This window comes from Muscardinus avellanarius (assembly GCF_963383645.1).
Source record: "Muscardinus avellanarius genome assembly, chromosome: 12".
NCBI classification, from domain to species: domain Eukaryota; kingdom Metazoa; phylum Chordata; class Mammalia; order Rodentia; family Gliridae; genus Muscardinus; species Muscardinus avellanarius.
The window spans coordinates 19010263-19031147 of record NC_137798.1 but is presented as its reverse complement, the minus strand read 5'-3'; the positions used below and the strand labels follow the sequence as shown (position 1 = coordinate 19031147).

General features: G+C 44.0%; 1 protein-coding gene across 2 annotated transcripts in view; it reads right to left on the bottom strand.

Annotated features, from left to right (window-relative positions):
- Positions 1-20885, bottom strand: part of RYR3 (ryanodine receptor 3) — a gene marked incomplete at both ends in the record, with an annotated part of 530337 nt that overhangs the window by 17326 nt on the left and 492126 nt on the right. For both annotated transcript variants that reach the window (XM_080708162.1, XM_080708163.1), the window contains 11 exons: positions 2047-2247; positions 3817-3903; positions 5177-5348; positions 6006-6064; positions 8368-9698; positions 10342-10423; positions 12343-12447; positions 15045-15173; positions 16775-16863; positions 17271-17368; positions 18446-18523. In XM_080708162.1, the coding sequence (XP_080564288.1) occupies positions 2047-2247; positions 3817-3903; positions 5177-5348; positions 6006-6064; positions 8368-9698; positions 10342-10423; positions 12343-12447; positions 15045-15173; positions 16775-16863; positions 17271-17368; positions 18446-18523 (2431 nt within the window). The remainder of the gene's footprint in view (positions 1-2046; positions 2248-3816; positions 3904-5176; positions 5349-6005; positions 6065-8367; positions 9699-10341; positions 10424-12342; positions 12448-15044; positions 15174-16774; positions 16864-17270; positions 17369-18445; positions 18524-20885) is intronic.

Here is a 20885-nt window from a genome sequence, read left to right as displayed (position 1 = left end):
GCTGGGACTCTAGGTATTCCCCTCCAGTGTCCTGGGAGTTTGTATACCATTATAAGCAGACATTCTATCTTTCAAAACTCACTAACTGGTGTTTCCTTTTTGTTTTGTTCTGTGTTTTCTAGAGCATCAGTCTACCTGCACACCATCCACAGGCTGAGCTCTAGATGTCATGCTCTAGGGCTTGCTATGCCCCATATTTTGGGTACTTTGGGGACGTGGTACTGGTGATTGAAACCAAAGGTATTCTACCTTTGAGCTACACCCTCAGGCCTATTTTATTTTTTATTTTGGAGCAGGGTCTCACTAAGTTGTGGAAGGCCTAAGTTGCTGACACTCTTACCCATATTAGTTCACTGAAACCCCTGCCACTTTGAGTGATATAATACTCATTTATACAGGTGCGCAAACAGAGGAGCAGGGAGGCGAAGCGGCAGAGCTGTGAGTCCAAGCCAGGCAGCCTGCTTCCAAGTTTTCCCAGTTCCCGTGGAGCTCTCAGTGTGGCCCAAGCCGCCGGGCCTTCTGGGATACTGTAATTCACTAGGGGAAGAAAGGGCCACACGAGAGGAATAAATTTCCTAGACTCTTCCTGAAGAGAGGCTGGCTTGGTGAATAGTCAAAGAGACTTCCTACTATGGAAAAGTAAGAAAAAATATAATGAGAATAAAGTAATAAGAAAAGTCATGAGAAAAAATAATCATGGTTTGGTGGAAAAAGAAGTGGACTTAGAATACCCAGTGAATGACTGGAGACGCGGTAACTGCAGCAGCGTCTAAAGTGGCCACGGTGAATGGTGCCTCCTGCTGTTCATGTCCCAGGGTAGCTCCTCACGTGAGTGAATCTGGGCTGGCCAAGTAACTTGCTTTAACCAAGAGGGTATGGTGAAAATGACATCAATACTATGTTAATTATGGGGCCTCAATACTATGTTAATTATGGGGCCTCAATACTATGTTAATTATGGGGCCTAAGCATTAAGAAGGGCTTGAAGCTTCCACTTTTGTGCTCTTTTTGGAAACCCTAAGCCACTGATGCCAGAAGTACCCTACTGGAGAGATCATGTGGAGAAGTCACATGGAAAAAGAGACCCTGAGTCCACATGGAGAGGGAGAGAAAGCTCGGGCCACAGCTGAGCCGGCCTTCCAGTCGATGCCAGGCACGGAATGTGCCCTCTTGGCCATCCTCACCCAGGTCGGTTCCCAGTGGTTGCAGACACAGCCTCTTTGCTTGGAGCGGAGGAACTGCCCCCACGTGCCTGATCAGCCCACAGAGTCAGAGGAATAAAATGCTTGTCTTTAAACCATAAGTTTTGGAGTATTTATTTATTTATTTATTTTTGTAGTACTGTGGGTAAAACCCAGAGGCTTTCTACCTCTGGGCTATTCTCCCAGACCTATTTTTATATTTTATTTGGAAACAGGGTCTCACTAAGTTGCCGAGAGCCTCACTCAGTAGCTGAGGCTGGCTTCGAACCTGTGTGATCCTCCTATCTCAGCCTCCCAAGCGTGGGGATTACAAGTGTGCACCACCATACCCGGCTGTGGTTAGTTATTTAGCAGTAGGTAAAACAGTAACACATCAGTGAGGGTTTTTCTCCTATCTTGAATAGGTTATAACTTAATTAGGAGGCATTTTTATCTTATTTATTTGCTTTATTTACTGGAGATTAACCCCAGCGCCTTGCTCACGCTAGGCAAGCACTCTACCACTCAGCTATATCCCCAGCCCTGAAAAGGTATTTTGTAAAAGTCCCAACATCAAAGGTCAGAAGACCCTCTCGTGACTCAGTTTCATCTGTGACTCAGGCTGACGGCTCTAATCCAACACGAGGTGTCTAAATGGGACCCCAGAGCAAACATGCAAGTTAGCCAGTAGATTCTGACTGGCCCTGACTTCAAAGGCCTAGGGTGGGGCCTGGGGTTCTGGGTTTGTGCGCAGCTCCCAGGTGATGCTGGTGTTAATGTTGCAGGACCCTAACTTGAGGGTGGCTGGACTCAGAAAGGACTCTTTTCCCTGAAGGACTCAGACTCCAGGAGAAAGGCAGCTCACCTTCAGGCAGTAATAGCCCACGACGCAGACTAGAGAGATGATGGTGTGGATGACGGCCAGGGCCCGCAGTGTTGGCGCCATGTACCCAGTGCTCTCCTGCAGGACAAAGAACACCACGGCTTCCTCCTCTTCCTCCTCGTTAAAGGAATTCCACAGGTTTGCAACGTCCTCAGTCTCCTCCTCCAGAGGCTCTTCAGTAACCTGGCCCAACACACACTTACTTCAGCCACTGGGCTCTCCCCACATTTCATACCATTTGTGGATAGTGGCTACTCAACATTGCTTGCTAAATAAATTAGGCTTTTAGGTAACATTATTAGGAGTCCCCAGTATCTTGAATAATTTCAAATAAACATTAAAAAGAGACACAACCTATTTTCTGAAACTTGAAATTAGAGAACTTTTTTATATGTGTTATACAGCTATATCATAAGAGGTATTTTTTTTTTTTTGTGGTGGTGGTACTGGGGTTCCTGGAAACCCTTCTACCTCCGGGCTACACTCCCAGACTTATTTTATACTTTTTTTATTTGGAAACAGGGTATCTTAAGCCAGTGCAACTGGCTTCGAACCTGCGCAATCCTTCTGTCTCTGCCTCCCAAGGGCGGGGATTACAAGCGTGTGCCACCACGCCCAGGGAGCTATTTTTTTTTTTTTTGAGAAAGGGTCTCACCAAGTTGTTGAGGGTCTTGCTAAGTTGCTGAGACTGTCCTCTAACCTGTGATTCTCCTGTCTCAGCCTCCCAAGTATGGGGTCGCAGGTGTGCACCACCATGCCTGGCATAAGAGGCAATCTTTGAAGTGCTATGACCAGGGAAGAGGCAGAGACACAGGCACATAAGGCACAGATGCACACCGCGTGTGCTCGTGCGTGCACGCGCATTCAATAGCTCCCATTCTTTCTGCAGTTCTATTTACATTTATGGCATCCACTGCCATCCTTATGGAGGTGACTCTCAGAGCTACACTTTTGAGACTGGTCCTTAGCTCCAACTGCCCGCGGGCTATCTCTACCTCGATGGCTGTCTGGAGTCACTGTAACTTCAAGGTGCTTGAAACCAAGCTACACACCCTGTCGTAGACTTCCATTTCTCTTTAATGGGCAAGAGAAAGCCATTCTCTCGTCAATTGGAAAGCCAATATGTATAAAACAGTGTTTTATGAAAATAGATTGGTGGTTTTAAATAGGAAAGGAGAGAGGCAAGAAAGAGAAAAGCCGGTTACAGACTACAACTAGAATCTAGGGTCATTCTTTAATTCAGTTTTTAAAACAATGATTACATGCCGACAACATGCAAGAACCACTCATCAATGTTCAAAATCCTTATTTATCTTGACTAGTACCTTCTTCCTAACTCTTGTTCATTTTTCCACCATAGTGATTCTAACTTAGGGGCTAACTCCAATGGCTCTCAGTTATCGTATTCCTCAAGGAAAGAACTGTATTATTAAGTTTGAAATGTCCAGTAGTTCCTAGTCTAGGTCTTAGCACATAGCAGACATTCAATAAATATTTGAAAACTGATTAAGTAATAGCGAAAGAAGCCTGAGTGACTGCAGCAGTCCCCCAGTGTGCCTCCCTTGCCTGCCGTCTCTCTTCTCTTCCCATTGCTAAAGATCGCATACTTCTCCTAGAAGCCCCAGGTCTTAGACATTTCTTTAGATATTAGAATTTTTGCTCTACCGGAGAATGCAAGTTGTTACAGTTCCCTTATATGGTATATTTTATATGTGACATATTTAGAAAGTAACCTCTGAATAAAGTTATCACCTTATAAAAAAGCAGGATGAAGTTGATAGCGAAGGCTACAAACAGAGCAAGGAACCTCAGGTTGTAGAAATTCCTGGCCAGGTAGTGCTGCAAAGAGAAGGACAGGTAGAGGTAGAAGAGCCTGAGGGAGGGCAAGCTTCCTGCCTCTCACAAGGGATGGGCTCTGGTTGCGAGTTACGCATGTAACGCCTCTTTGGCTACCACTCTTTTAGGGTGATCCTGGACTTCTTTAACACAGGCATGAATTACTGAGGGGGTTAATGTTGATTTTTTTCTGGTGGTGGTACTGGGGTTCCCGGAAACCCTTCTACCTCCGGGCTACACTCCCAGACCTATTTTTATATTGTAATTTGGAAATAGGGTCTCTTAAGCCAGCGAGGCTGGCTTTGAACCTGCGCGATCCTCCTGTCTCCGCCTCCCAAGCGCGGGGATTACAAGCGTGCGCCACCACGCCCGGTGTTAATGTTGATTTTAAAAAATGCTTAGAATGATGTTCAAAAGAACCCTGCCCTGGTTCATCCTTCAGGGGACCAAATGACTCACATGTCATCGGCAGATGGTCACCTGTTAGTGAGGAGCTGAGTGCAGGCGTTTTCACAATTGCTTTCTGCAGCAAGTAGTGGACTTGGGAATTTGTAGTGATTTAAGGCCCAGAGAAGATCCTGCTACTCCTTTCCTGCCCCCACCCGCTGTGTAGCCAGACTGTGGTCTAGGGTCCCTGTGCCTTTATAAGTCATGGCCCCAGGGATCGCCTTCCCTTTTTTCTCAGGGGTATCATTCTACCTGCACTGTCACCTTCCCCGAAAAATATCACCACTTGAAGATGGACTGGCAGCTGCTGGGAAAGTCCCAGTCTCTCTGTGGAGGAGGATCCTCGCTCCTGGTGCCAGGGAAGGCACAGTCCTGGCCGTCAGCAACTGGGCCTCAATAGGCAGTTCATCAGAGAAAAGAGTAAGCAAACTGTACCAAGGTCGGGTTGAATGTAGGATAATAAAACTTTGCAGACGAGTGTGGGAACATAGCATAGGAAACTTCACAAATGATCAAAACTACTTCTGAACTTCTGGAGCAGGACCAGCTGAGTAAAGGAGCAGTTAAAGAGAGGTGTTCCCGCTCTCTTGGAGGGAAAGCAGGGCAGAGGGCATCCCCCTGCTGGGCAGAAGTGCAGGAGGCGGAGGCTCCTTCCAGACACCCTGCTTCTCATTTCCTCTAGCACAAAAAGAACAGGCCGATAGATGAGATGAGAAGAAGAGGGACGAGGCAGGAGGGGAAGCAGCGTAACTAACCAAGTGGAGAAAGGAATTGGGGCGGCTGTGGCCGACACCGCCGCCAGCACGTGGGCCGGCGCCCAGGCACTCACCAGGAGCTTGGTCTGATAGATTTCCAGCCCTTTAAAGAAATTGGCCATGAAGGCTTCGGGTTTTTCAACCTTCTGGCCGCGCCGGCGCTTCTTCTTCTTCGACCCCTCTGCCCACAGGTGCTCGGCTGGCTGATCCTCTTTGGCCCTGTCCTCCTTCTCTCTGTCTTCCATGCTGCAGGGACAAAAAACTCCCTGAGCTGGGGAGGAAAGAAGTAGATCCAGCCTGGAAAGAGAGACTACCATAGCAAAAATTCTGAGTTGAGAGGTGGGAGATGGGATGGTTCCTTGAGGGTCTTTGCCAAGCTATCGTGGCTTGATATCAGATTTATATTCAAGGAGTAATGGCCGTGGTTTGCGTTTTGACCACCCATGGTGAAAGATGTACATCAGTGATATGTAATTTTGTACTCTTCTTCTGAAAGTAGGCTTAATGTTATTTTTCCCTGAAGAAAACTTGTCCTTTCTTTTCTAAGCCTTCTTGGGAGATGGCAATAGTAGCTACTCTTCTAAGCTTGTGTCAGGAATTAAATGGGATATTGCATAGAAGAAGATAGCACAGATCTGACATATAATAGGTATTGAATAAATATTAGGTATTATCAATATTATATAAAGTTGCAAAGTACAGGTGTTTGGCTAAACAGTAAAACCTAGATGAACTACTGGGACTATAAAGTTAAAAAGATAAATAGAATGTGTTTATGGATGATAGAACTGAGATGAAAAGAAAGATGTCCAGCACATGCAGGATATCCATTGCTTGTATTAACAGCGATCAGGTTCTCTTTCACCACCGCGCTAAGAGCAGTCCATGCTGCCGACAACTTACTCTGCCTTCTCAGATTCTACTTTCCCTTCTGCTTCATGTTCTGCTTTCATCTCTGCTGCCTAGAGAGAGACAACAATCAGTCAGCATTTCCTCAAAGAAGTGACTTCCTGACCATGCTATCGGTCATTTCCTGCTTGGCTGCCAGTCCCAGGGCCTCCTCTTCGTGTTTCCAGCTTCTCAAAGAATCACAGAATGAGAAAGTATCTTGCCATCTACCAAGCTCCTCTGAAGCAAAGATTTCAAACTTTAAAACTCAATTCCCCTTGTATTGTTTATTCAACTCAAACAGGACACTTGAGCTCAGCCCTCGTGAGAGCCCCCTGGTGGCCATCCCACTGCCCTTGCTGGGGTAAGAATTCTCGGTCACAGATCAAACCAAATCTGATTCAGAGCCTGCTTCCATCTGACAGGCCTCCTGCCTTGTCTTCAACTCTCTCACCACTGTCCCAGTCCCTCTGGCCGATGGCTGCTGTGCACAGAATGAAGTCAAGCTCCTCGTGTCTACACATCTGATATGATCCTGGTCTTTCTCTCCAGCCTTGTCTTGTACCACATGACTTATTCTTTCCTATGTCCAAATACTCAGACCTTGGTTTTTTGTTTTTTTTTGAACATTCCAAACCCTCTGTGCCTTAGAGATTAAGTTCCATGAAACTGACAAATTTGTCTCTCTTGTTAACCAATGTCTTTCCATATCCTAGCACACAGCCTGGCACATAGAGTCTCCAAATGAGTCTCTATTATGTGTCAGAGACCATTTTAGGTTGTGGCTCCATCAGGGAGCAAAGCAGAAGATATGCATTAAGATAGTAAGGCTGGTATGGTGTGAGCACCTGTAATCCCAGTACTTGGGAGGCCAAAACAGGAGGATCAAAGGTTCAAGGCCAGCCTTAGTAATTTAGTAAGCTCCTCAGAAACTTAACTGTTTCAAAAAAATGGGCTAGGGTGAAGCGCAGAGGTAGAATGACCCTAGGTTCAACCCCAGTACCAATCATCATCATCATCATCATCATTCTCCTCCTCCTCATCATCATCCTCGTTATCATCATCCTCATCCTCATCATCATCAGGATGCCTGTGATTCTGATGCCTCCTTCCCTGACTCTCCATGCCAGGTAAGAGCTTTCTCCTTTACATTTTCATCTCCTGACATTTCTTTCCTAGCACACTTCATGTTTGCATTAAACTGTCCAATCCTTTCTTCTCCACTAAACCACAGAGACAATGTATTTCTCATCTATGCCTCTATAAAAGTGATCAGTGCATATTAACTTTTCAAAAATAATAAATATAAGTAGTCTCTGGGCTCTGATTTCTTCGCACTTTTTTTTTTTTGTGGTACTGGGGTTCCTGGAAGCCCTTCTACCTCTGGGCTACACTCCCAGACCTATTTTTACATTTTTATTTGGAAACAGGGTCTCCTAAGCCAGCGCGCGTGGCTGGCTTCGAACCTGTGCGATCCTCCTGTCTCTGCCTCCCAAGCACGGGGATTACAAGTGTGCGCCACCACGCCCGGCTTCTTCGCACTTTTTTATTCTCTTTGATGCTAAATGATACTTAGCTGGATGCTGAGAGAGAGGAACACACAGAACTCCTGTGGCCAATGAGCTCTGACTGACTGCTATCTTACTTGCTTAATCTAGTTGGCTTACTCCAGTGCAAATTAAATAGTAGGTGCATCACAGGAATAAAAATGTCCCAAAGTGTGATTAGTTTTGCTGGGAGGCTGTGCCAAGTCCTCCTATGGCATCATCTGGATTTTTTTTTTAAGTATATGTACCAGTGATTGAACCTAGAAGTGTTTTACCTCCAAGCTATACCCCCAGCCTTTTTCATTTTTTGTTTTGAAACAGGGTCTCACTAGGTTACTGAAAGTCTTGCTAAGTGTTTCGAGGCTGATCCTCCTGTCTCAGCCTCCCAAGCACTGGGATTACAGGTGTGTGCCACCATGCCTAACTCATCTGGACCTTTGAGGGCACTGCAGAAGTATTATCTCACAAGAGAAGTCTCCTCTTACATTGTATTTGGTTTTGTATACTTTCAGTTCACTGAATGAACCTGTACACCCTGAGAACTAGCCCTCTAACAAGTTGGAAAAAAGGTGAAGGTCGTAGACCATCATGTTTGAACCTAACAATGTAACCTGGAAGACCACAGAGCGACGAAACACTGAAACAACCATTTCACTCTCAATTTCCCCAGACACAGCAGAGGCGGGCTTATAACATCAGGGTAACCATAGTAGAATCAGTCTCTAATACCATGTTGGCTCCTGGGCAGAGGTTGTTAGTGCTGACTGCAAGACATGATAACAAGTCTCCTTGGGCAATAACGAAAGATGATAGAAACCAGTGACACTTACCTGTGCTTTCCTTTTTTTCCGCACTGTACTCTCTAACGTTGGGGGTTCATCCTTGCCAATGATTTCAGAGAGGTCCCCCAAGCCCACTTCAGGCCCATGCTTCAAGCCACCATCTTTCTTTGGGTGGAGTCCAAAGAGGTCCGACATGACGTCTGTATCTCCCTTGTCACCCTTCACGAAGTGTCCTAGTTCTGCTGTGATACCCAGCTCAGCCCCCTCTGCCCTCTCAGCTTCCACGGTGTCGTCATGGATACCAAACTGGGTTGGGTCGGGCATGTCCCCCAGGATCTTGGTGACTCTGATGTTCTTTGCCCCTTCGACCAGGCCCCCTCCAAACACTGTGTTCCAGAGGATCTGAAAGATTCCTCCTAATATGGTGAAGAACAATCGGAACAGCCCCACGAACAACATCCAGAAAAAAGAGAAAAACACCTTCACCAGCTCCCTGGCGCTCATCTTCTTCACGCTCCTGTACTGCTTCCTGAGGTTCTTCAGGGTCACCCTCTTCAGAAAGTTGGTGACGTTGCTTTTCACGGAGACGCAGGCCATGGCAAAGGCAGATGCAGACTCCAAAGACTTATCCTCCTCCTCCTCCTCGCCCTCGATTTCTAACACATAGGAAGAGTCCTCCTCTTCTTCGTCCTCCTCTGGTCTATCGGCTGAATCAGATTCAGAGATCTGAGATGCTAGCTGCATTTCAAAGATCGTGTCCTCGCAGAAGTTCACAAACAGCTCCATCTTTTCTTGCTCCCCACCTTCATTGACAACATCGAAAATGAACTGTCGCTTAGATTCCTTCACTTGAGGCTTCTCCCACTGAGTCCGACTGGATTCGCTGATCTCAAAATAGACGCGCTCTATCTTCTTGGCCCCGCCCATGATCTCGATTCGTCCCAGGTAGGGCTCGAAGTAGTTGAGCACGCTTTCTGCTGGGTCCAACAGACACTTGAGGCGAGAATCATTCGGCATGTGTTCAGAAAGATTTGTCAACAACACTGCTACGTTAAACCCTATGTCCTTGGCCGGCTCATGGAACCGGTCTACAAAATCAACATAATTGAACATGTCATTCTCATCGGCCTCTGCACATGAAAGGAGAAAGTCAACCTCTGACTGAGTATACTGCTTTTGCCCCTCCATGGCCTTCTGGAATTCCTTTTTGGAGATAATCCCTTTTCCATCTGGGTCATACTCTTTGAAGGTATCTGAGCTGGTTAAGTCTTTAAGTTTCAAGAACATGTCAAAGAATTTCAAGATCATTTCTACATTAGTGGATGATTCTACCAGTGTGTCAACCATCTGCTTGCCAATAGTTCCATTTACCACATTCCCTGTGAGGCAGGTTCAAAAAGACATACAAATATATAAATAAACCCAAGCCATCGCATAACTGGGCAGGTAGCTAGTTTTAGAACTAATGTGACAAATTAGTCGGCTCTTTTCTGACCATGATGATCTGGAAATGGGTAGGTAGGAGGGAGCAGCAGGCCATAAAGACTATACCACTAGGAGCCAAGGGAGAAGGAACGAAGGGCAGAAGGAGATGGCCACGCCAGGGCCTTTATCTCTGGCCTGGGGCCCAGGAAGTGGTCTCACTATCAGATTACTGGGGACACATAGGGATATGTGGTGTCCCTCTTAGCCCCTGAGAGGGTGCCCAACTAGATGGCTGGCATACACACTGGCAGCCAGATGTATTGAAAAGCAATAGGGAAAGGGAGAGGATAGGGAAGAGCAAAGCTTGGAGGTTTTCCCCAGTTCATTCTGGCTTTCCTATTGATATAAAATGAGTTGGTTTCTGGCTTTGTCCATCAGACCATGTGCCCCGCACTCATTGCTTTCTGAAAATTTAGCATTCTAACCCACGTCATAAGGCATCAGTGACCTGCCAGAGGATCATCTGAGTGGTTAGACAGGTTAGTGCTCAGACCAATTACAGTTGTGTGAATGCCTAGTTATACCAAACAGCCCAACCTTCCAGGAGGGACAGAAGCATCACCACCATGTCCTGAAGGAGATCCAAGAGTTCCTTCAGCAGCTCGATCTGACTGGAATCCTAGAACAGAAACAGGAGATACCCCTGAGCTATCTGAGCCCTCAGCACAGTCCGGGGGTGAGCAAGGAGAGCCTGCTCTGGAAAGGTTAGGCGAAGGCTACGTCGAGGCCAGGAACGAGCTCCCTGCGCACTGCGGAGGAGGATGTCTTACCATCCACTGGAGGCTCACTCTAGCAGGACTCATCTAATGAAGCGCCTTTGCATTTTTCCTTCTCAGGATGGTGTGGCAGATGTACCAACTGGTGTCCACAACTACCGAACAATCCTGTTCACCAAAGAACCAGTAGGGATCTCTAGTAGTTTATGTTATTTTCTATATTGGAGAATTGCTAGTCAGCTTTATGGGGATACTATTGTAACTTGATTAAGGAATTAAGGTTATAGTTGCCATGTGAGGTTTCATTTCTTTCTGGAGTTGGGTTGTTCTGATTCTAGTTGGTGGTGATCTGGATACCACTGGTTTTAGAATGATGTGTCAACTGGCGCGGTTCCTTCAGATGTGTGTGTGTGTGTGTGTGTGTGTGTGTGTGTGTGGTACTGGGGTTCCTGGAAGCCCTTCTACTTCAGGGCTACAGTCCCAGACCTATTTTATATATTTTTATTTGTAAACAGGGTCTCTTAAGCCAGCAAGACTGGCTTCGAATCTGCGAGATCCTCCCGTCTCTGCCTCCCAAGCGCGGGGATTACAAGCGTGGGCCACCACGCCTGGCCCTTCAGATGGTTTTTATACTGGTGTGTTTAGCTTTGATTTCAGCAGTGTAGGCAGAACACAGAGCCAGCTAGCTCTGTGTTTCATACTTTATGTCATAGAAGGAAATGATGCTTAGATGGGATCTGATGGTGAAATTTAAGAAAATGATGTTTTCTGAGTCTGTTTTCTTCTGTAGCATCTCTCTCAAAATGACATAGCTCTTTGTCTAGCCCTTCAAGTTTCCTAGGAAATTTCTCCTATGGTCATAGATACATAGAAAACACCATCGAAAGAGAGACTATTTGAGCTGAGAAGAGACTTCAGAGCTCATCTGCTCTAACTTGGAATATTGTGTAGATGGCGAAACAAAAACCAAAAAGGGGGAGCAACTTTCCACAAGTCACTGGTGATGAGGTGACAGGCCCAGGGCTCTTGTCTCTGGAGCCTCTACATCATACTGCCCTGGGCGACACAGAAGTGGACACATTTCTGCCAAACAGCCCTCCCAAAGAACTCTCTCCTCCCTTAAGGCCAGAGTCAAAAGGGGAAAAACGAACGGGTTAAATAGCACATTCCAGAAAGGAGGCGGCAGATGTGACAGCCTTGAAAATTTCCGAAACACATTATTTAAATTAATGCCGTAAATGTTACTCTAATCAGCCTGAAACACATCCTCCAGTTCTCCCTCATGTGTTGCCATGGAGAGAGGTGATCAGTTACTACATATGCTACATTTATTTGGTTCATAATAAATGCTCTGAGTGATTCCGATTCATCTTGCCAGAGAGATGGGGAGTGAGAAGGAGAGGCAGAGATGGGGAGGGAGGGAAGCAGAGGCGAGAGAGAGGGCTCTGTGGACGACAGAGGCATGCAACACTTGACCCATCAGACAAGGCTGGGAGTGTTTGTAAATGGAGAAAAGAAGGACAAGAAAGCAAAAAGGATTAGCACCAGAGAAGCAAGTGTTGAGGCAATCATGTAAATTAAAAATAAAAAGTAGATTGGCGGACACAAGGAAGGAAGCTGCACTCATGCAGAAGCTTTGTGTGGGATCCCTGACCCTGGAGGCATTGATTCCCACTTTGGCCCTTGGTTTTAAAAATGAGACCTAATCGGCATGGCTTTTCCAGCCTTTGACCAAGCAGCCACATCTGCAATGGAAAGTCAGGGGTGAGGACTGATGTAGCATTCCACACCAATGAAATGTGTGGGGAACAGGCCACAGTACCTGAGAGAGTTTCATCTGCATGTTAGCAAATACGTGGAGGAAGCCGACCACTGCATCCCACAGCCTGCTGTGAGCCAGGCTCTGCTGGTTCCCGATGCAGGGGCCCTGTAAAGAGGAGGACATCCTTATTTCACCCACCTCACCCACTGCCAGCTGCTCTGAAATCCGTCCTGGAAAGGGCATTTGACACCTGCCTAAATGAGCAGATCGAAATCCCAAGAACCTCGATATTTTTCTAAGAAGTTGCTTTCTTTTTCTTCTTCCCAATCATAGAATATCAAGCTTACTATGAATTTTACAGTCCAGTGATTGTTTCAGAGACTTTCTTTTAGCTTTGGAATGCATTCTTTAAAATAAAAAGCTTACAGTGCAGGGCAATATTTAAAAAGGTTCAATGCTGTGATAGAAGTAGGGCTGTACGCACTCCTGTCCACCCCCAGCCACACCCTTCACTATGAGGGTTCTGAAGAACTCGGGTGCTGTGGAACACAGTTTGAAAACTAGGTCCTAGCTTACCATTGATTTCAGGCAAAGCTATAATAAATGCATTTACCCCAAGACTATCTATCTGGCCAAGTCAAGAAAAATGTAGATAGTATTCCCAGTGTTCAATCTTTTCTAGAATTTTTTTTATCATTGACCTAAACCTCAAGTATTTTATCATTTTAAAGTCTCTTTTCTGAAAGCCAAACACACTTAATTAGTAGCTTACATTTTCCATGTTAATAAGTTATTTCTAAAGATTGTTAGCAAACCAACATTACTTTTTATTAACTCTTTCTGATAGTCTATTTTTTTCTACCCTTTAACCAATCTCCAAGTCATTCTTCAACAAGAAAGTTCCAAAAGGTACTACTTCAAGTTCTGGAAGAGTCTTAGGCAGGATTTTCAAGGAGGTAAGCAAGAAAAATACGGCCTACATTCCCAAACCACATGAGCTTAGAAGCCACTATATTCTTCTGGAACAAAATTGGTTGTTGAAAGAAACGCACAAGCACAAACACAAAATCTTATCCTTTTGATTCAGTGCTCCAGGGGACATTTTGAAGATTAGGGTAGGTTCTGCCTAGATTGAATCAAATGCTTGTCAGATATGCTCAATGATCTCCTTTAGTATTTCACTTTGTGGAACTTCAGATCGATCAGAAATGAAGGTGCAAGAAAAAGAACAGTATATTCCCCATTTCTTTCTTTGTTTTTCTGTTTCAGCAAGATTGATATTACTCTTGATGAAGCCAGGCACAATCCTATTTCTGTGGTTTTCTGGAGACTGACCCAAAATAGGCTTCCTCTTCTTTATTTGTCCCAGTCCAGTTGCCCCTGTGAAGACTCTCAACCCTGGGGCTCATTAGGACTATCTCTTCCTCTGAATTCACACATATGTGATTCTTAAGTATTGTATATAGGATTTCAAGTCGTATATGTATACGATCATCTTGTATCAAATAATTTTTTGTGACTATGTATTTTCTCAATGACAATGCAAGCTCTTTATAGGGAGAGGTGAAGCCGGGCATAGTGGCACATGCCTGTAATCTTAGTACTTGGGAGGCTGGCCCAGGAGTATTGCAGGTTCTCAGCCAGCCTCAGAAAATTAGTAAGGCCCTCAACAACCTAGTGAGACCCTGTGTCAACAACAACAACAACAAAAACAACAAACAGGGCTGGGGGTATAGTCAGAGCTAGAATAACCCTGGGTTCAATCTCCAGTAGCACAAAAAGAGGAGAAGTGATATATTTGTTTTGTGAATCACAGTGTGTATTTTGTTGAATGGATAAATGAATGAAAATCCTGTTCCTGAATCTCTTGGTTATAATAATATAGAGATGAAATGTTAATTCTGCTTAAAAAATCTTATGTCACAGAGGGTGATGATATGATTACTGAATTTCCTAGTAAATTATGCCTGACTACATCTTTGATTCCTTTTCACAAGTGGTAGACTGGTAGACCACTGTAGGCAATGAATGGAGATTGCTGTGAACAGAGAGACAATTGAAATATCAAGACATGCAACCTGACGTTTGCTTGTAGCTTTGACTGACACTGTACCTGGTTTATGTGCGTCTGAAGTTACTTTTTCCAAAGAGCTAATTTGTGTGTGTGTGTGTGTGTGTGTGTGTGTGTGTGTGTGTGTGTGTTACTGGGAATTGAGTCCAGGGGCATTTGATCTCTGATGTACACCCCAAGACCTATTTTTTATTCTTTATTTTGAAACAGGGTCTCACTAAGTTGCAGAGGGCCTCACTGAGTTTTCGAGGCTGGCTGTGAACCTGTGATCCTCCTGTCTCAGCGTCCCAAGTTCTGGGATTACAAGCATGCACCACCATGCATGGCTCATGGAGCTAGTTTCTGACAAATTAGTAGGAGCCTGGAGGTAGAAAGCCTCTGGGTTCTACCCCCCAGTACCACCACCAAAAAAAAAAAAAAAATATATATATATATATAATAAATATATATATATATTTTTTTTTTTTTCAAAGCTGGGTGTGTAATCTCAGCATTTTGGAAGTTGAGACAGGATGATCGCAGTTGCGGACAGCCTCAGCTACTTAGTGAGACCCTGTTTCAAAATAAAGAATAAAAAATAGGGCTGGGGTGTAGCTTGGAGGTAGAATGCCTCTGGGGTTCATCCCCAGTACCACACACACACACACACACAAATCTTCAAGTCTCCAAATCTGCACTTGCTGGCCCATACCTGGATGTATTCTGTAAGAGAATTGAAAATCTGCTTGGTGACCGCCAGAGCTTTAGAGAAGTTGTGCTGTCCAGATTCATCGATGATGTCCTTCCCTGAATAATACCAGTAGAAATCACTGATTGATTCCTAAAAATAAATAAAATAAAAATTGAGTGTTCTCAGTCAATTGGGCTTCCGTTAGTGAAGCTAAACTTAATGTAGAAGAGTCTGTGAGAATCCTACATCGCTATGGCCTCTTCTATGTCAGGAGCCAAAGATGCTGTGAAGAGGGACAGAGATATCTGATCCCCAGCATCTTGTAAACGTGAATATTTCTCCACATGGAAGAACAGATAGAGGACAGCTCTCAGCACCTGAGAGACCGTGATATAGGAGGAGTCTATTCAAAGGTAGTAAAGACAACCATACAAATAACCATGGCAACAGCAACATATCAGTTGATATTTAAATGCCAGAAATGGTTCTGAGCTCCTTATGTAAATCAAACCTCTCGATGTGTACTAACTGCTCTTTGAGGCAAGTCCTACCCACTTTAGCGATTAGAAAACTGAAACAGAGAAGTTGGATAGACTGCACTAGCTTTCCAGTATGCAGCAAGACCAGGATGAAGAGTCAGCAAAGAGAAGACAAAATCTGTTTCACATTTGTGAAGATTTTCTCAAGATACTTTGGCCATTTATTCAAACAAAGTTACTTTTTATTTTTTATGCTTTGATTTTGGGCATACTAATTATGTAACATAGTGAGATTATTCAAAGCGATACATTCATAGCTGCACACTATATTTGGTGTGTTTCCCTCTGACCATGTGACTTTTTACTTTTTTTTTTGGTGGTACTGGGGTTCCTGGAAACCCTTCTACCTCAGGGCTACACTCCCAGACCTATTTTATATCTTTTTAAAATTTGGAAACAGGGTTTCTTAAGCCAGCGAGGCTGGCTTCAAACCTGCGCGATCCTCCTTGTCTCTGCCTCCCAAGCGTGGGGATTACAAGGGTGGCCACCACGCCCGGCTGACCATGTGACTTTTTAATATAGTTTGAAAGCTCATCTTAATCCCATCACCTTGTATCGTTCTTTTTCCTAGAGAAATCTTCTCTTATTCACAGGTTGCTTTATGGGTCTCAGGCACTGTCGCAAGGTTTTCATTAGCAAAACTAAAGTAAACCAGCATTTTACAACAGAGAATTTGGTATTTAACCTCTTTTCCTCTTTCCACTTCATTATTTAAACATTCTTTTCAAGTTTTTAGCTTCTCATTAGCATGTGGCCAGAGTATGATGCCTTCTTTATTGGGGCTTGACTGTACATACGATCCCCAATTTATGAGAGTTCAACTTAACACATTTCAACTTTACAATGGTATGAAAGTAATATGAATTCAGTAGAAACTGTACTTGGAATGGTGAAGTCTGATCTTTTTTTCTGGGGTAGCAAAATACAGTACTATATTCTCTTGTGATGCTGGCTAGGAGCAGCAAACCACAGCTCCCAGCCAGCCACACAACCGTGAGGGTAAACATCAGGTAGTCTTGAGTGCCGTGTTTACGGTATTCTGCAGGCTAGGTGTACTCAATGCATTTTCCGCATATGGTTGGCTTATCGGGACTTAACCCTATTGAAAATCAAAGAGAATCTGTATCCTGGAACTCACTGACTCCATGTAGCTGTCTTTGCCTTTTGGGAGGGCAGGCGAGAGGTGCTATTGCCCATAGCACTCCTACTCACCTGCAGACGCAGAAGGTAGTCCACGGTGCTGATAATGATGTTCACAGTGGTAGTGTTGCCCATCTGCGTCCGCAGGAAGTTCTGGAAGTCTGAGAGCACCAATGCAGGGTCAGAGTTCAGTCTCATCATGTGAAGAGAGCTAGGCATGCCCCTGAGCTGAGCTCAGAAGAGGCACACCATGTGAAGAGTCTTACGAAGGTACCACATTTGGGGCCTGGCAGATCCTGCAGTTCAGGGCTTTGGGGACACTGAAATGGAACTTGGTGATGTCTAAGGGGCTAGATGAGAAGGGCTGAAGGCTCTGGAAGCAGGTTCGCCTTGGTGGGACTAAATAACATTAGCACAGAGTTTTATGTAGAGATTGTTATTGAGGGATGGATTAAGTGATGTCCTTGGGTTAGGAACTGGTTGTACCACACAGGGATACTGAATGAGATGATAACTGTGTTTCCCCTGAATGTTGTCCTCCCCTGACAAATGGATGTGTGCCACTCACCACTGTTATGTCCTTCACAAAGTAACTGCAGGAATCTAAAGAGATCCCGTGTGAACTCATCGTTCTGGAGCACCTTTTCACCTTGAAAACACAACACGCTGGTGAGCACTGGTTCACAGAAACACTTTCTAATGTAGATGATGAAGAAAGTGATAAAGGGTGGACTCAGAATGGTCAGGAAAAGGAGCTTTGAATGAATGGTGAGAAACTCAATTAATCTGGAGCTGAGGCTGCACAGCACGGAGCCCGAGAAAGGTGAATTATTCAGCCCCCAAATGCACTGGTCATGAGAACTAGGGTAATGGCAGTAAATGGTTCACAGTCTGCAGCCCTTGCTTTACAGATGGGAGACACTTCTTTAATTAAGCATCAAACTACTGAATCCAACTCAACATGCAGCCGCCAAACCCAAGATGTGTCTGTGCTGAGGCAATTAAATTAAATCTCCTAGGATTCACACACGTGGCAGGAACTCAGGCCAGAAACTCAAACTTACCACGCTCACGGACAATCACTGTGGGTGAGAGAAAAAGAAAATACAAAGTAAGAAGACCATAACACAAAGATAAACTGCTTTTGGTTAAAATCAGCTCTGTGAGCACAGCTGACTTTATCAAGGCCAGATAAAGCCTGGGTACTGGCTTCATAAAAGCTACCAACAGAAAGGGTTTGCTTCAATGGAGCAAGTCTTTGCAGGTTAAGAAACTGTGACGTTTCATTTGGAGATCCTTGCTTGTTTAATATTTTTGGCTCCCAGGCTTCACACCGTGCAACCCTCTCCTTCGTAAGTTCCTATTTGAAGAGAGGCTGTGTGTGAAGGGGATATGCTTTTATATCACACACATAGCTGTCCAGGAAGATACCACTATCGGACTGACATTTAAAAATTATGAAATTACAATTTCATTGTAATAAGACTCTTTAAACAATGGGTACTGGAATCAGAACTACAAATATGAAGTCATGTTCCTTTTATTACTTTTCTACAGAACACTCAGAATTCCAGACTGCTTATAATGTATATGTTTTCACAGGTAAACCATACATTTAAATCAATGTTAGGAAGTCGGTTTCAATCATTCAAAGTAAAAGATGCAGCAGCAAGAATGGGATCTTAACCCGAAAGAGTTAAGATTTTAAACAGGAAGAGAATGGCCTTGGCATTCATCGATTACTTACATGTTCCTTCTTCAGTAACCATACCCAGACCTTCAGCTTTATTCTGTCTCTCAAATGCATTCAAATCAAGGACACTTTGAACAGACAAAAGAAAACAAGGTTCAAGGCTATGCACGCTGGAAAAAATGGATTTCTAATGCCAGTGTATCTATTGACTAAGAATATCTCGTCCCTCTACTGTTGTAAATGGACCAACACATTATAGTATGGCTGAAAGTCTAACAGTTCCTTGGCTTTGTGTCAGATGGTTTTGTTTAAGAATGCTGTAGTTCATGGACTTTGTCTCACAGGAGGAGGAGTCACAAACACAATGACTTTCATTGTCCAGTTTGAGCCCCTTCTAATGGAAGAAGATTTGAAAGGCTTCCATTAAGAAGGAATAATCTAAGGTTTCTCAAGGGAAAGTTTAGACTGTACTACTTAATGTTCATCTCCTACCTTTCCCTACTTTTTCTGAGGATCATGGAAATGAGGTTCCCAGTGCTTAGAATGAGTACTGATAGAAAGAGCTATAAAATTCCAGGTTTTGAAAGCTACACCTCTTTTTTTTTTTTTTTTTTTTTTTTGGTGGTACTGGGGTTCCTGGAAGCCCTTCTACCTCCAGGCTACATTCCCAGACCTACTTTTACATTTTTATTTGGAAACAGGGTCTCCTAAGCTAGCGCGCACGGCTGGCTTCGAACCTGCACGATCCTCCTGTCTGCCTCCCAAGCGCGGGGATTATAAGCGTGGGCCACCACGCCCGGCTAAAGCTACACCTCTTTATGATTTTTTTTTTTTGGTGGTACTAGGGTTCCTGGAAGCCCTTCTACCTCCGGGCTACACTCCCAGACCTATTTTATATTTTTATTTGGAAACAGGGTCTCCTAAGCCAGTACACGTGGCTGGCTTCGAACCTGCGCGATCCTCCTGTCTCCGCCTCCCAAGCGCGGGGATTACAAGCGTGCGCCACCACGCCCGGCCCTCTTTATGATTTCTGCAGTGTTCTGGAACCCAAAGCAGCCAAGTGTAAGCTTTCCATGGGCGGTGGTATCCCTAGTTGTCCCTGAACTTATGGAAGTAGGCATTTGTTTTTGTCCTTGCTTCTGCCACCCTTTTTCATCATAGCCACAGCCACAGCCAAATTTTATTTCTCCAGAAGCCCTGTGGAACCACAAGGCTCGATAATAAGAGCGCTGTATGATCAGATTATTTCCAAGTGGGGCGTCTTCTATTTTCCAACTCTTTCCCCAATCTGAAGGGTTTCATAAAACATAAAGGTCTTACAAGAATATAACTCTTAAGCTTATCGCTGAGTCCACTAAGACTAGCCTTAATCCTACCACTGTGCAAAGAGAATGACTGTTGGGCTGAAAAGACATTGGAATAAATGAATACTTTTTTTCTTTTTAGGGAGTAACATATAATTCGCAATCTAGGTGAATTTTAAACAGCAAACTGAATCATTTCTATTGCTATTTTTGTTGTTTCTCCCAATAGCTTTTGCTGTAACAACATACTATATTAATCTACTTTGGTTTCGCTGTCAGGGAAAGATTACATGGAAAAGGACATTTGAACCTATTTACCTTGAAGCTGCAGTTCTGATTTTTATCTGAATCCTTACTCTATCTCTAAGCACCCAAATTAAATGTTTTAATGTCTCTATTACCTAAGTATTTTGCAAATTTATATTATTTTCATAATCATAAAAAATGATTAAAATATCTTAAAACTCCTCCTTGAAGTCAGTTGGCATTTAAGTGCATGCCACCTGTTCCTTCACACCATCATTATAAATGAATTTAGCAATATTAAGTGCTGTTGAATGCTGAGAGACCTCTTAGAAATTTAATGGAGAACTTCAAGAGCAACGTGGAACTGAACTGCCTTGGTTTTTGCCATCTCTAATTCCACATATACTATTTCCCCCTCAATGAGTCAGGTTTGGCAATATTATATTTTCTTTCCCTGAGAGAGATAATAACCTAATAGACTATTGGTGGAAAAAATATGGAGCTGAGTATAAGGGGTCATATTGCAGCTCAAATATGCTCCATATTGCTCCAGGGTACAATATTTACCTAATCAATTAAGTTAGCAAAATTATGAAGTCATTTTCTAATGGAAAACATAATGTTCTATTTTAAATCATATTATTTGGAGGAAAATGAGCTAATTATTATAACTTTGATTGCTTTTAGAATGAACTACAGATTACTCAAAATTCAGAGGAATTTTAGAGAATAAGCTAACACTTTTCTTAAAAAGACTGTTGACTCATTTCTGAAATGAGTAAGTATGCTAACCTTAAGACTGTGTGTGTGTGTGTGTGTGTGTGTGTGTGTGTGTGTGTGTGTTACTGGATTGACCCCAGGGCATTCTACCTCTGAGGTACAACTTCAGACCTGTTTTATTTTTTATTTTGAAATAAGGTCTTACTAAATTGCCAAGGGC